Genomic DNA, 16,602 nt, shown 5'->3' with positions numbered 1-16,602 from the left:
GGGTGAAGTGAGTGTAGCTATAAAAGGCAACAGGAGGGATCTTGGAGGTGTTGGAACTGTCCAGTGTCTTGTCTGTCATGGTAGATATACGAACCTAGACATCTGATAAAATTGTGGAGAGGTAAACACACGCATGAGTACAAGTAAAACAGGAAGAGTCTGAAAAAGATCAGAGGATTGTCTTAGTCAATATCCTGATTGTGATATCACACTGTAGTTTTGCAGAATGTTACCATTAGTGTAAAATAGGCAAAATGTATACACTTTTCCCTATTTCTTACAATTGCATGTGAATCTACAATTATTTCAATAAAAATTTCAATTAAAAAAAGATAGTTTGGGAGGTTTCAGTGATGAGTTTCATAAAAAGTAGTACATTCCTGATCTTTAAAAAATGGATGTTTAATTTCTAATTGTAGTGAAACAAAAATAGTAGCTCGAAATGCTAAGGAGAACGCAACGAAACTGGGTCACTTAGGCATTGTTAATGGGAATGTAAAATGGTACAGCCACTCTGGAAAATAGTTTGTCAGATTCTTGTGAAACTAAACATACAATTACCATACATCTCAGCAATTGCCTTCTTAGCTATTTATCCCAGAGAAATGAAATCTTATGTTCATACAAAAATCTGTACACGAGGGTTTAGAGAAGCTTTATTTGTGATAGCTAAAAACTGGAAACAGGATGTCAGTAAGATGGCAGAATAGGAGACAGCTGACTTTCCATCCTCCCACAGACCCACTGAATAAACAGCTACACACAGATCAAGTCCCTCTCAAAAAAATCCAGAAACTAGCTGCAAGACTCCTACATACCAGGCAACTGAGAAAATAGCCACGTTGAAATGGGTAGGAAAAGCTGAGCCGCACTCTCACCATAAACCCTATCCTCAGTACAGCACCTTACAATCAGGAGGGAAACCCCAACTCCCAGATTTTCCCTGAGGAGCAAAGGGTTTCGATCACACAATACCCCAACTTATAGGGTTGTCACTGGAGGAATTGGCTCCTAACTTGCCTATTTCTAGGCGCTGACAAGGCCCAGCATTTGCTAGTCCCACATACACTAAAATCAAAGAGCCAGTATTAATGGGCACCCAGCACTTCCCACAGCTACTCCTCCTGGATCAGCATAGAGTGAGCAGGCAAAAACACCCAGCTCTCAGCTTCTCCCTGGAAGGGGTTAGACTGCACATCTGAAGTCCCAACTTTTCCAGCTGCTATCTGAGTGTCTGGCTTGTAAGTAGCCTGCATCTGGGAGCTGACAGACAGGAAATCATTCCTCTGCTGGGAGTCTGAATGAGCAAGCAGGCACTTCTGCAGCTCCTTCTCCCCGTCTTGTTCCACAGGTAGAACCAAGCCTCCACTAACCTGCCTGTCTCTGAGAGCCAGTGCGCGCTAGCATTCATTAGGCCCTTGGGGGCGACAGAGAGTAAAGCAAGGGTTTTAAAGAGTGTGAGGTCCGAATGAGAGTGAGGACATTTGCCACAGATTCTCTTCCCAACTCAGTGCAGAGGGAGTAGGTGATAGACTCCAGCTCTCTGCTTCTCCCAGAGGAGACAAGGAATTGGACCACACATCTAGCATCCCAACTTTTCCAGCTGCAACTCGAGGGATTGGCTCTATCTTACCGGTCGGTCTCAAGGCACTAACAGGACTTGGCACTAACAGGACGTGGCTCATCTTAGTCTCCTGGGGAACACTAAGAACAAAGACAGCAGTTCGGACAAGCACAAAGGTTTGAGAGGTTCCAGAATCTCTGGCTGGGCTGACTGGTGGGGTCTATCTCCTGCACTAATCTGGTTCACAAGGCCAGGCTGTGAAGACTGGCAGAGGTGGCTGTTGTACCTAATGCACAGAAACCAACACAGACAACCCTCAGGAGTTCCCTACCTTTAGATTAGGCTCAGAAATTATCTCCCTAACTTCTTGTTTGGAGAAAGGAGGGACATAGACATAGCTGTCCTTGGAAGACCATAACCCCCAGGACAGTGTATAAACATACCATCCCCAGACATAAAAGTCTAAATCACCCAGCACTCTTTTGACAGTGTAAAATTCTTCCTAACCGGATTATGCCTTAAATATAATTAATTCTCAAATCAAACAGGAAAGGAAAATATGCACTCAAATCAGACATACAAAAAATCAATACACACCATGCACATGCTGTGTCAGACGTGACAGGACCTACTTCCTACTAAGGCCCATGGTCTTCAAGTGGGAGCCACATCCTCAGTGAAGCTGTAAACACCATATCTGATTCAATTCTAATCCACTTTTTTATTATTATTGCACTCATTTTCCTTGCAAACTTTTCTAATTATGACTTCTGTTAGCTTTTGCTGCATAAAACGTCAACAAAAATTTAGCTCAACCTGGAAGACACTGGCAGCTCCTACACCTAAAGTCACATGAAGAGAAAAAATCTCTTATGTGGAAGGAGAAAATTTGATACTGGGATCACGTACCTTTCAGCAACCTCTTTGGTCCAGGGTTTGGCAACATCAATTACAGAAAAAAAGCGCATAAATTTAAAAGTTCTGCTTTTTGTTTATGTTTCAAGAAAGAGTTAAGGGCAGTTTTATTAATCACATTTGGTACAGCTGGAAGATGATAAAGTGAAAGTGCCCATCTTAACCACCTGGAGTTACACTGAGCTATAGGTACCTCTAAAATCAACAGACTCAAAGAGAGAACTTAGTGAGCTTACTGCTGATTTCTTTATATAAACAGATGCAATTAATGAAATACTATTAATTTTCATAAGGCTACTGTATGATGACTTTATATAATTTTCAGAAACAATTTGTTTCTGAAATTCCAAACCTTGAATAAAGAAAATGGTAAAGAAGGATTGCCATCTACTTTTCGTATGTATCAGAAAATTCCAGTATAACAATGTGTCATGAACAGCAATTATTAAATGTGATTGGCAACTTTTTTATTCTTAGCTTAAAATCTTTGTATTATTTATGTATACTAGGCTTTCCATAAATGTTGTTTGAATTGAATTCATATAAGATCAAATGAGTAGAAAAATCAAAGAAGATATTCCTTAGCACAAGGTAGGTAACTAATTCAAGTTTTCAAATAGTGGAAGGTATTGAATTGCAAAATAAGATAGTACCCATCTAGCTGAAAATTACTGTAAGCTAGACCACTATATGCAGAGAGTCTGTAGAGGAAATTGAACTAGAAGAGCAAGAAGATCCATTTACCCTCCAAAGCTCTATGATTCTATTTCTGCAGTCTCACCCTGGACAGAGTGACCCTCAGAGCCTGGTGGACCTGCTTGTTCCGCAGAGTGTAGATGACAGGGTTCAGCAGCGGGGTCACCACCGTGTTCACAAGGGCAGCCTCCCTGTTGGAGTCCAGCCTATTCATTTGCCTTGGTTTCACGTATATAAAGACACAGCTGCCATACATGAGAGAGAGGAAAATGAGGTGAGGTGAGTAGGTGGAGAAAGCTTTCTGTTGTTCCTTGGCTGATGGGAGATGCACGATCGTGACTACTGTCTTGCTGTACGCAATGAGGGTTATGATGAGGGATGTCAAAAGGATACGTAAAGGGAGGACAAAGGCCAACATTTCAACACATCTGGTGTCAGAACAGGATAGATGAATCAGGGGGCCAAAGTCACAGAAGAAATGAGGGATGACATGGGGGCCACAGAAGGAAAACTGGGAAACCTGGACCACCAGTCCAGTGGTGAAGATGAAGGACAAGGTACAGCAAAAGAAAACCAGAAGGAAACTAACCCTCAGGTTTATGATGGTCGGATAGTGTGGAGGCTTGCAAATAGCCAGGTATTGATCCAAGGACATCACAGCCATGAGGAAGAAAATTACTGACCCAAGAAATAGGAAAGAAAAGGCTTGTGTGAGATAAGAAGTAAAGGGAATTGTCTGCCTTCCTGAAAGAAAGATGGACAGCAGTTTAGGAATCACTGTGGTGATAAAACAGCATTCACAGGAGGAGAAAGTGGCAGGTAAAATATACATTGAAGTCTAGAGGCGATGATCAACCCAGGTGATGACGATTATCACCATGTTTCCCGTGATGGAGGCCAGGGACGCCAGCAGATGCACCAGGAAAAGAACGTTCCCTAGGTACTGGAGGGCAGGAAACCCCTCCAGAATGAACTCCCGAATTGTTGTCTCATTCCTCACCTCCAGAGTTATTTCTGTTTTTCTGTCTGTCATCAACTGCTTGATCTGTGAAGCAGAAAATACTATCACCAAAGAATAAAGAATTTAATTGAAGAATTATTTAAAAAACACTACTTGCAGCTAGAATTCTGAATGAGGAATCATTTTATATTTTTAAAATATTTTATTATAAATGATTTTGAATTTTTCCTACTATTAAACTGTAAAAATTGAAGGTTTATTTCTTGTTTTTGAAAATAATTTTTAATGTTCAACTTAACTCTTCTGAAATAATATCTTTGAATAATAATCCATAAGGTAAACAATGCAAAATGAAAATGATTGTTTTCAGACAACATATACAACTAACAGATAACAATGAAGGCTGTCATCCTACAGAAAATATTTTTTTAATGGGGTCACAGTGTTAATTTCTCTACTTCAGATATGATATGCAATGTATGAAGCCCTCCTAAGCACTGACTTTAGCCCTCTGGAAATAGAAGGTATGAAAAAGCCATTTGCCAAAGCCATGTTCCAAAGCAGTTATTTTCCTGAAGTACATTCAGCCTGAGTTCTTTACCCAAGACCCTAGAGTGAGAAGGAAAGTTAGTATATCATAGTATCTCATAACTACTCAGTCCATGGGTTTAAGAGCATCCATGTCTAAAGATGGGGAAAAAGTGGTTACATGACTTGGTTGTTCGGACTCAATGAATAAACATTTAATGGGTGAATCAGTATCCCTCTCACTATACCAGCCTAGCAGAATGAAAGTGTTTCATTCTCCTATTAGTCATAAATTATCCTTCAACATTCTTTTTTCTGGGAATATTTTTGTTACATTGGAAGATTTTGGTGTGGTGGAATTACACCTGTATTCCCATTGCAATCACTAGAGGAAAATTCATTTATTTCTAAAAAATGCCAATGCCTTACTAGAAACCAGATGAATTGATACATAATCTTTGAGGAAGGAGTTTTGGCATCTGTTGGATATCAGTGCTCTAGTCAATAAGTCACCAAAATTAATTTGTATTTTACTTAATTTTTTGACTTGGCCAATCATATTACGTTAACTATGCATGATCCACAATACAAAATTAAACATAGCCAGTCTCTGGTTTTAATATTAGATCACAAGTCATCCCCATGATCAAGTGCTCACCAAGAAGCAGCTCACAGGAAACAGAGATTCTTTGATAACATGCTTCTCTTTTCTTCTAACAAACCAGGATCTTTCTCTCAGGCTAAAGGAAAAGGAAAAAAAGAACACTTTTAATTGAGATGTACCTTTCTTCGACCTATTAAAAAGTCAATGGATTCCTTATGTCTTAAATTAGTAGAAAATTATTAAGGCTAATTTTTTTCAAGGAAGACAGAGATGTCCAAACTCTCTAGGATTAACAGTCATAGTTTTCTCCACAACAATCTGACTGATAAATCCTAAACCATTAAGAAAATACAGACTACCCCAAATATGCACTGGCATTAGCTGATGTCACTATTTACAATTCCTGAACACATTTATATCCATTCTACTGGACACAATGACACAGTCCATCATGAACATCAAACTGGTTGGTTGTGCCTCTATCCCAGAAGGGAATCAGAAAGAAGAGAAAACAGAGGCTAATTTCCTTGTTCGTGGACCTTGTTGTTATCCAATTTTCCATCAGCCAGTTTCTCTCCACCTTTCAGAGTAGGTGAGAATCATTGCCGTCATAAATGAGAACACATTCAAATGTCCTTATGATATATTTACCACAGGCTTATTTACCACCACCAATGAGGACACACAAGGTCCAAAAGGACAAACTTCTGGAACATTCAGAGTTCATTAGAGGAGAATGAAACAAGGGAGCAGGAATGAAAAGCACAGCAGAGTCCCAAGGAACATTTAATTGTTCGTATTTGGAAATAGAGAATTTCAGCCGAAATATATCATAATTAGCATTTCACTGCGTATGGTAACATACTGCCATCATTCTCAATAGTCTACACAGTCTTCTGTGAAAGTCTTCAAAGGTAGATTTGGCATGACTGCCCTAGAGTTGTAAAATTTACCAAATCCCGAATTATATATGTCAAGAAAGACTGGCTTAAGCAACAGAAACACATTTTACAATTAAATTCTTTGCTTTTTCTTTCTTTTTAACCTGGTATTTTCTTTACTGAGGTATAATTTCCATACTGTAAAGTGCACAAATTTTAATTGTACAGGTCAATAACTTTTTACATATATACATAGCCATGTAACCACTATACAAATCAAACAACAAACATTTCCATCTCATCATGTTTCCTTGTGCCCCTTACCAGTGAATAGCCCACACCAAAAGAAAACAACTATTTTGATTTATATCATCAAAATTTACTTTTGCAAGTTCTAGAAATTCATATAAATGGAATACAGCATGTGTTATTTTTGTCTGGCTTTTTTTTCTCTCAATATGTTTCCTCGAGTTATCCAAGCTGTTTCATGTATCAATAATTTATTCTTTTATATTGCATTGTAGTATCCATTATATATGTACACTACAATTTTCCATTCTTCCTTTGAAGGACATTCATGTCCTTTCCAGTTCAGGGCTAATATGAATAAAGCTGCTGTGAATATTCTTGTATAAGTGTTTTTTTTTTTTTTTTTTTTTTTTACATTTATGATTGCTTTACTTTTTTTTTTCCTTTTTTTACAGCAAAGCATATATTCCCACTGCTCTGTTGCTGTAGACATTTCAAGGAGATTGGTGTGTTTCTATTTTTTTTTTTTATTTTTTATAATTCTTTCCTTGTTTATTGCAGAAACATTGGTTTATAACATTGCAAATGTATAAGTGTTTTTGAAGACATAGCATTCATTTCTCCTGAGTATATAACTTGGAGTGAAAGTACTGGATTAACTATAGGATAGGTCTTAACACTATAAGAAATTGCAAAACAGTTTCCAAAATTGGATTTAGCAGTAATGCCTGAGAATTCAAAATGCTCCACATTCTCACCAACTTTTAGTCTTGTAAGTCATTTTTAATTGGAGGCATTCTCTGTAAATTGGTTTTGCCACTATGGAAAACAATGTGGGGGTTCCTCACAAAATTAAAAATAGAACCACCATATGGTCCCGCAATTTCACTTCTGGGTATATACTCAAAGGAAATGAAAACAGGGTATCGAAGAGGTATCTGCACTTTTGTGTTTATCACAGCATTATTCATAACAGTCAAGATATAGAAACAACTGATGAGTGGATAGAGAAGATGTCGTATATATATATATTACAATGGAATATTATTCAGCCACGAGAAAGAAGGAAATCTTGTCATTTGCAACAATGTGGATGGTTCTAGAGGACAGTATGCTAAGTGAAATAACTCAGAGAAAGACAAATAGTGTATGATATCTTTTTTGTTAATCAGTCTTGCTAAGAGTGTAACAATTTTATGTCATTCAAAGAACTAAAGTTTGCGTTGTTAATTTATTTTATTTGCTTTTGATTTCATTGATTCATATATATGTGCTTTCATATTTATATGCATTCATATTTATATGCATATTTTGAGTATAATTTCCTTTTTTTTGCTACCCTCTAAAGTTGGAAACTTAAATGATTAATTTTATACCTTTGTTTTTTTCTAATATAAGCATTAATGCTATAAATTTCCCTCTAAGCATGGCTTTAGGATGCATTCCACAAATTTTAATATGTTGTGCTTTCATTTTTGTGTGTCAAAAATATTTTCAAATTTCTGTAGTGATATTTTCTATAATCCAAGAGTTTTTTAGATATATGTTGTTTATATCCAAATATTGAGAAATTTTCTAGATAAATTATGGTTATTGCTTTCTTATTTAATTCAATTGTGGTTGGAGAACATATTTTGTATATTTTCAGTCTTTTGAAATGTTTTGAGATTTATGATCAAGCATAAAATCAATCTTGGTGAGATTTCCGTGTGCACATGAAAAGAATGTGCATTCTGCAGATGCTAAATGTAATAATCTGTAATTATCAATTAAGTCCATATAGTTGATACAGTTGTACAGATCTTCTATATGCTTAGTGATTTTTTTGGTCTTTTTGCTCTATTAATTACTGAAATTATAGTGTTAAAATATCCAACTATTGTGGATTTTAAAAATTTCTCCTTTTAGTTCTTTCACATATTTTTAATCTCTATCATTGTGTGCATATATATGTACAATTATGACTTCTTGATGATTTCATCCCTTTATCACTATAAATTTACCTCTTTATCTCTGAAAATACACTTGGCTATGAGTCTATTTTTTTATATATTACTATAGTCACACAAGCTTGATGTTTGTTTGAAATTTCTACTCTGTCTGTGTATTTAAATGTTATTCTTATAACCAGCTCATAGTAAGATCTTCCTTTTTACCCACTGTATTAATCTCTCTCCTTTTTAATTTGAGTGCTTAGTCCATTTACATTAAATGTCACTATTGTAAAGTTAGGTTTAACTCTACAATCTTTATGTTTCCTGCTATTCATCTCCACCATCATATATTCCTTATTTTCTCCTTTTTTCTTTTGAATTAATCAAGCATTTTTAATATTCCATTGTAATCAGCTCTCTTGTCTTTTTTTTTTAATTGATGTTTTAATAGTTTTTAACATTGTGACATTTTGGGTTGTACATTTTTGTTTGTCCATCACCATATATATGACTCCCTTCACCCCTTGTGCCCACCCCCCACCCCCCTTGGCCCTGTGTCATCAGAGGTTCGGGGATTCGATCGGAGACGTAAAAGACACTTTCCACTCCAAACAAATGGGCTGAAGGTATATTTTATTATATAGAGGATAGTAAAGGTGACAGTCTGCAAACAGATCAAATAGGTCAAATATTAAGAGGAAAAAACATCAGCCCGACTGGAAAGGGAAAACACCCACATCGGCTGAAGAGAAATGACACAAATCAACCGGAAAGAGAAACACCAGGTTAACCGAAAAGAGAACACATCAAATCAATTACTTCATATCAAATCAATTACTCACAACATCCACGCCCCACTGCCGGGAGAGTCCTGTCAATCGACACGGCTGGGCAAGGATCACACGTCCTGGGCAAGGTGTCCCTTCCACAGGTGGAACTCTCCCCCGGTCTCAGTTTCCAGCAGTTTTTATACCATCAGTAATTTTCAGAGTAAGCAATTACAGAGTTTGCAGAGCAAGCATTTAGTGTTCCCATGCACAAATGGTTATCAGTGGCGTACGTGCACTGAGCCCCCTGGCTAACGTCCCAGCCCAGTAGTTGCGTACGTGCATTGTTCTCTTTGGTTATCGTCCCAGCCCGGCACAGATGGCCAGTCCATCCCGTGCTACGACGCTCCAAGAGCCTTGAAATGTTACAACTTGCAACTCCCTCCGTGAGAGAAGGGCCAGTTCCCACCACGCAGAAAGCAGCCTTGTATTTCTTTTTTGTGCTGGTGGCTGTAGGTCAATGGAGCGGCCAAACATGGCTGTACTCATGTCAAGACACCCTGGTAACCACAATACAATTTTCTCTGTCCATGTGTTAGTTTATATTCCACATATGAGTGAGATCATACAGTGTTTGTCTTTCTCTTTCTGGTTTATTTCACTTAACATAATACGCTCCAGCCCCATCCATGTTGTTGCAAATGGGACAATTTTGTTTTTTTTTTATGGCTGAGTAGTATTCCATTGTATATATATACCACATTTTCTTAATCCAATCCTCAGTCGAGGGACACTTAGGTTGCTTCCACTTCTTGGCTATGGTGAATAATGCTGCAATGAACATAGAGGTGCATAAGCCTCTTTGGATTGTTGATTTCAGGTTCATTGGATAGATTCCCAGTAGTGGGATGGCTGGGTCATAGGGCATCTCTATTTTTAATTCTTTGAGGAATCTCCATACCATTTTCCATAGAGGCTGCACCATAAACAGCTTTATTCAGGTATCATTGATACACAATAAAATGGACATATTTAAAGTGTACAATTTGATAAGTTTTGACATATTTAAACACTGTAAAATCACCACCACAATGACCATAATGAAAATATCCATCAGCCCAAAAGTTTCCTACTGCCCGATTGTGATGACTCCATTTTATGCCCTTTGTTAGGTTCTTAGCTATAACTCTGATTTTTATTTCAGTGGTTGGCTTAGGGTTTACAGTATACACCTTTAATTTCATTGTCTACCTTTAAGCGATATTCTACCACTTCGCTTATAAGAAACTTACAATAGTCTACTTCCTTTTCTACCCCGTCAGCCTGTATGCTATTCTTGTCATACGTTTTCCTTATACATACATTATAAACCCCACAGTGAATTGTTACTACTTTTGTTGAAAGAAATTTACATAATTAAAAAATATCTTATATACCTACCTACATAGGGCTCTCCATTCCTTTGCATAGATCCGTATTTCCATCTGGTATAATTTTCTTTCTCTTGGGAGGACTGACTTTACCAATTATTATTCTCTAGATTTGCTTTTATCTTTTATCTTTCGTATGATTTCATTTTTGAAAGTTATTTTCATGAGTATAGAATTCTAGGTTGGCAGATTTTTATTTACAGTCCCTTAAAAATTGTGCCATTGTATTCTCATTTACTTATTTTCATAGAGAAATCTTTGCTAGCTTTATAGTTATTCCTCTGTATGAAATGTGTCTTTCTTTCTTCTGGCTGCTTTGAAGATTTTCTCTTTACCACTGGCTTTGAACAATTTGATTATTGTGTGCCTTGGTATAGATTTTTTCATGTTTCTAGTGCTTGAGTTATGCTGAGGTTTTTGGTTCTGTTTTCATGAAATCCAGAAAATTTTTGGCCATTATTTCCTTAAGTCTTTTTTGTCATCTCCCCTCCACACAAACACTTCTCTGTCAGAAATCTAACTATATGCATGTTGGGTTGCTTGAAGTTGTCCCATACCACACTGATGCTCTTTTCAGTTTTAGATGGGTTATCTTTTTCTTTGTGTGTTTTTAAAAGTTTCTATAACTATATCTTCAAATTTACTAATCTTTAATCTACAATGTCTAATATTCTATTCATCCCATCCAATAAAGTTTTCATCTGAGACATGTAGTTTTGACTCAGAGAAGTGCAATTTGCTTTTCAAAATTTGCTTTATTGAGGTTTGGCTGACATATAAAAAGCTGTACATATTTAATGCCTACAACTTGATGAGATTGAGATAAGTATACACTCATCAATCCATCATCACAATCAAGGCCATAAACTTATACGTAACCTCCAAAGGTTTCCTCCAATCTCTTTACTTTTGTGTTCTTTTGTGGAAAGAGCATGTAACATAAGATCTACCCTCTTAGCAAAATCTTAACTATATAATACGGTATTGTAACAATAGGCTCTATGTTGTACAGAAGATCTCCAGAACTTATTCATCCTGCCTTACTGAAACTTTGCATAGTCTGATTGACACCTCCCCCTTTCTGTCTGCCCCCAGCCCCTGGTAACCACTATTCTACTCTCTCGTCCTATGAGTTTGAATATTTTAGATTCCTCATAAAAGTGAGATCATGTAGTATTTGTCTTTCAGTGTCTGGCTTATTTTACCTACTACAATGTCCTCCAGGTCCATCCATGTTGTCACATATTTTAAGATGTCCTTTGTTTTTAAGGATCAAAACATTCCATTGATGTATATACCACATTTTCTTTATCCATTCATCCATCAATAGACACTTAGGTTGTTTCTATATCTTGGCTATTGTGAATAATGCTGCAATGAACATGGGAGTGCAGACATCTCTTCAATATCTAGACTTCAATCCATTTGGATATATACCCTGAAGTGGGATTGTTGGATCATATGGTAGTTCTATTTTTAATTTTTTGATGACCAGCCATACTATTTTCCCTAGTGGCTGCACCAATTTACATTTTCATCAACAGTGTACAAAGGTTCCCTTTTCTCCATATCCTCATCAACACTTCTTGTCTTTTGATTTTTTGATAATAGCCATTCTAATAGATGTGAAATGATATCTCATTGTGGTTTTGATTTGCATTTCCCTGATGATTAACCATGTTGAACATCTTTTCATGTACCTATTGGCTGTTTGTATGTCTTTGGAAAATGTCTATTCAGGTTCTTTGCCCATTATTTTATTTGCATAATTTTGGCTTTTTAGTCATTGATTTGTATGGGTTCTTTATATATTTTGGATATTAACAGCTGCATGTGAGCCCAGATTCAGCCCTGACTCCTGTCACTAGCCTGCACAACTGGCCTCACCTTCAGCAAAACCCCCCAGCTGTGCACCTGCATGTCCCCAGGCCAGCTGCTGTCACCAGCCTCCACTGCCATGTGCACTCCTATGGAGAGAGCCTGCTGCCAATAACCACACAGTTTATTGGTCATTCTGGGAAAAAATCATTGACAATGTAATACCTTGAACAAAGAGAATATCCCAAATGTCAGAAAAAGAGACAAGCCTACACAAAAAAATCTATGGAAATTTTTATACATGCATAGGGTGGACAAAATGTGTTCTGTTAGTTGGGTAAAGTCTAGTCTCCTAATTCTTACATAACTACATGCCCAAAATCTTCACAACACAGTCATTTATCATCCCTGCAATCACAGAATAATGTGGTCAGAGCAAAGCACAATAATAGCCATTAACCAACAATGCCAAGAACACTCCAGCCCCAAGGTTTTTCTCACAGTATTTTGTCTCCAAATCTATCATTTCCTATCAAAATCTTGAATAACTAAATTACAGTTGTAATTTTTCCATTAAAACATCCCATCACCTTCTCTCTGCCTGGCTCAAATTATAGTTTTATTCCTATGTGCCTCATGTGTCATATTAGGTAGCAATAGTGTGATTAGTACCAACAATGGACACCCAGAAGTTATCACACCAAGCCTCTCATTCTACAAATGAAGATACTTGTTTATAGATTCATTTGAAGAGACTTTACAGTCACAATAAGTCTTCTTTCTACCTCTGATTAGATACCCCCCAAATTTCTTTAAATTTTTTTTGTAGTAGGGAAACAATCTTAACTATTCAATTCCTTATTCCAGAAATTATAGTGCCTCTCTTCCTGTGGTACTTCATTTTCAGATGTTTGGTACTGAAATCAACCTGGCAAACCAGTTAAACCAATGGCAATGTTCAATTTCAACTAGAGACATTTATACGTTTTCGTCATAGTGGGCACTAGATTTAAAGATTTGTATTCTATTTATATACAGAATAGTCCAAACAATTGTATTGCATTATTTTAACTAATTTTATTAACATCATAACAGACGTGTCCTTCAAAACTCAATATAGTGACCACGTTACATCTATCTTGAACCAATTTGATATTCCTAATACTTGTGAATTTCATTCTCCATCCTCTTGTGCTTACCACAAGTAGACACTTGAAACCACATCTTCCCAATTTTGCGATTCCACGTGCATCAAACAAAATCATATATATGAGGCTCTTCATTAAAATGTGTTGGATGCTATTGATCTAAAACTAGCGAATAGAAGATCTAGGAAGACATTTTCATCTCAATCTAAAGAAGAATATTAGAGCTTTCAAACAGTGGAATATATTAGATTGTAAGATAAATTAGCCCCTAGTCTAAAAACAAAAAAAGCTGAACCTTTAAAAACACATTTGTAAGTCCATATAGGAGATTCCAGAAATAGGAGGGAGATTGCTTTAGATGAAGAAGGTATATTCTCTTTCTGAGAATCTGTGGTTCTACTTCTACACTCTAACCCTGGACAGAGCATCCCTCAGAACCTGGTGAACTTGCTTGTTTCGTAGAGTATAGACAACAGGGTTCAGCAGCGGGGTCACCACTGTGTTCACAAGAGCAGCCTCTCTGTTGGAGTCCAGCCAGTTTGTTTCCTTTGGTTTCACATATATAAAGACACAGCTGCTGTACATCAGAGAGAGGACAATGAGGTGAGATGAGCAAGTGAAGAAAGCTTTCTGTCGCTCCTTGGCTGTTGGGAGATGCACGATTGTGACTACTATGTTGCTGTATGCGATGATGGTTACGATAAGGGATGTCAAAAGGATAAACAAATCAAGGCCAAAGGCCAACATTTCAATAGATCTGGTGTCAGAACAGGAAAGACTAGTCAAGGGCCCAAAATCACAGAAGAAGTGAGGGATGACATGGGGGCCACAGAAGGATGACTGGGAAAGCAATATAACTGGAACCACCATGAAGAGGAATCCCAAAGCCAAGCAGGCAGTGACCAAGAGGAAACACATCCTTGGGTTCATGATGGTTGGGTAATACAGAGGTTTGCAAATGGCCAGGTACCGATCCAAGGATAATACAGCCATAAGGAAGAAAATAGTTGCCCCCAGGAAAAGAAAAACAAAGGCTTGTGTGAAGCAGGCAGCAAAGGAAATTGATTTTCTCCCTGACAGAAAGATGGCCAGTAACTTAGGAATAACAGTAGTTACAAAACAGCATTCAAAAAAGGAGAAACTGCTGAGGAAGAAGTACATAGGTGTCTGGAGGCGATGGTCGGCCCAGGTGATGGTGATAATGAGTGTGTTTCCTATGATGGAGGCCAGGTATGCCAACAGATGTATCAGGAAGAGAACCTTCCCAAAGGGCTGGACAGTGGGAAACCCCTCCAGGGTGAATTCCTGGACTGCTGTCCTATTTCTTGCATCCCCCATCAGTGAATTTTCCATTTTTTCAATCAACTCTCTTTGAGATATTTTGCAGTGTCATGACTGAAAAATGAAGAACTCTGTGTAGGCATGGTGACTGGATTTGTTTATTATTTTAAACATTATATTTTATGTGTAGCTTTTGCCCATTATCAAGTAAAAATAAGTGATTTTAATCTTTGAATATGTTTACGTTAAATACAGCCTAAAATCCTGGATAAATAAGAACTGTGCTTGTGGCTCCAAGTTTTCATAAAGGATAATGTAATTTTAACAGTGCTAGTTATTTTCCTATATAGTCTATTGCCAAGCAGGAAACAAGTCCTTCTTTTAGTTATATATCTGATCATGAAACACATTCCTGGTAAGGCACTACTCATATCAGGCATCCAAAGGTGAATATTTCAAAACGAAAATTGTAGCCTTCAAAAAAAATTTATGGTCATGGAGTCTGTCATCTCACACACAAAAAATATTCCTCCATGATGTCTTTAGGATTTCTCATCCATATTTGAAGTCATAACATCACTTGTAGGAAAACTTCCTGTGGCTCCCACTGCAGCCCTCTAAAGTGAGTTAGATCAGAAGAGTAGCACACGGACTCTAATCAGATTGTTGGAGACACAGCCCAAGCCATTTTCTACAGAGCTTGAGACCAGTGAGTAGGAGAGGAGAGTTTTCCTTTGCCTCTGTGACAAGTGGTCAGTCTAGTGGAGAATCTCTATCTTCTGACTCTTTCAGTCCATATATTTAGGGAACATCAGCCTGAGGATAGAAAGAAGGATTGCATGCCTTGACTTTAGCGATTGTTTTCTGATTCATTCTCTCTCCTATTGTCCATCTAAATAAAATATTATCTTTCACTCTTTAAATCCATAAACTTCTCTTATGTAAGCCTTCGTCACTCTGGTCAACTAGTGTTCATCTCAGGTCCCTGAATTAGCTGTCTGATTTAGCCAAACCCTCACTCTTAGTGTGTGAGATCAGCTTGAAGAGGAGCAGACTCTGCTTCAGTTTACAATAGATGAATAGCAAAATGATCCAATCACACTAAGGCCATGTACTCACCCAGATGCAGCTGTGGGAGATCAAGATTTGGCCACCCTGAAATACATCTCTTTACCTTGATTGTTTTCTCTGAGGGACATTGGACCTCCCCCATTAATTGCCTAAAGAATTTGACATGGCGGCTCCTTCCTGGAACAGATCTTCTATCATGATGGCTGTAAAGATAATGTAGGATAGAGGTTACAATAGGAAAGGCACCAAGCCCCTTTTATCAAAAACTCTGTCTCTCCCTGACCACATTACCTATAGATGACCCTGAAAAGAATTGTCTTCCTGCCCTCTGAAGTCCCAGGCCACTACCCACCCCCAACACGCTCCTCGCCTTTAGCTGCAATACTTAAGCAAGCAGCTTAGACAGAGGGACGAGTTGCTCATTTCTGAGTTTCTCCCACGTATACATGTTATTAAACTTGGTATTATTTTCTCCTGCTAACCTGTCTTGTTAATTATTTGGCCAGCCATAAGAACCTTAAGGAAAAGGGCAGAGGGAGATTCTCCCTCTTCCTCTGACACAGCTCACAGTAACCAGAGCTCTGTTCCCTGATCTTTCGCTCTTCCAACAAACCAAGATGTTGGGCTAGGCAGTTAGAGATGTTAAAAAAAAAGAAAGATAGAAAGAAACCCTTGCATTTGAGATGACCCTAATTTGTCCCAGAGACAAGTTCAACATGTGCACCATGTCTGCTAAGCACCCTTCTTCATAAGAA

At 37.6% G+C, this 16,602-nt stretch overlaps 2 protein-coding genes across 2 annotated transcripts; both read right to left on the bottom strand.

The window, feature by feature from the left end:
* Positions 1–3,242: 3,242 nt before the first annotated feature.
* On the bottom strand, positions 3,243–5,391 carry LOC101403847 (olfactory receptor 6C74-like). Its single transcript, XM_014789031.2, is given in 2 exon segments — positions 3,243–4,220; positions 5,323–5,391. A coding segment is annotated over 1 exon segment (966 nt). The 5' UTR covers positions 4,209–4,220; positions 5,323–5,391.
* Positions 5,392–13,897: 8,506 nt separating this feature from the next.
* Positions 13,898–14,848, bottom strand: LOC101404108 (olfactory receptor 6E1-like). Its single transcript, XM_004432512.1, has one exon. The coding sequence runs from the start codon at positions 14,846–14,848 to the stop codon at positions 13,898–13,900; it is 951 nt and encodes a 316-aa protein (XP_004432569.1).
* Positions 14,849–16,602: the final 1,754 nt, after the last annotated feature.

This window comes from Ceratotherium simum, chromosome 6, assembly GCF_057802395.1.
Source record: "Ceratotherium simum simum isolate JZ-2026a chromosome 6, ASM5780239v1, whole genome shotgun sequence".
In the NCBI taxonomy this organism is placed as follows: domain Eukaryota; kingdom Metazoa; phylum Chordata; class Mammalia; order Perissodactyla; family Rhinocerotidae; genus Ceratotherium; species Ceratotherium simum.
This window is presented reverse-complemented; position numbering and strand designations above follow the sequence as displayed.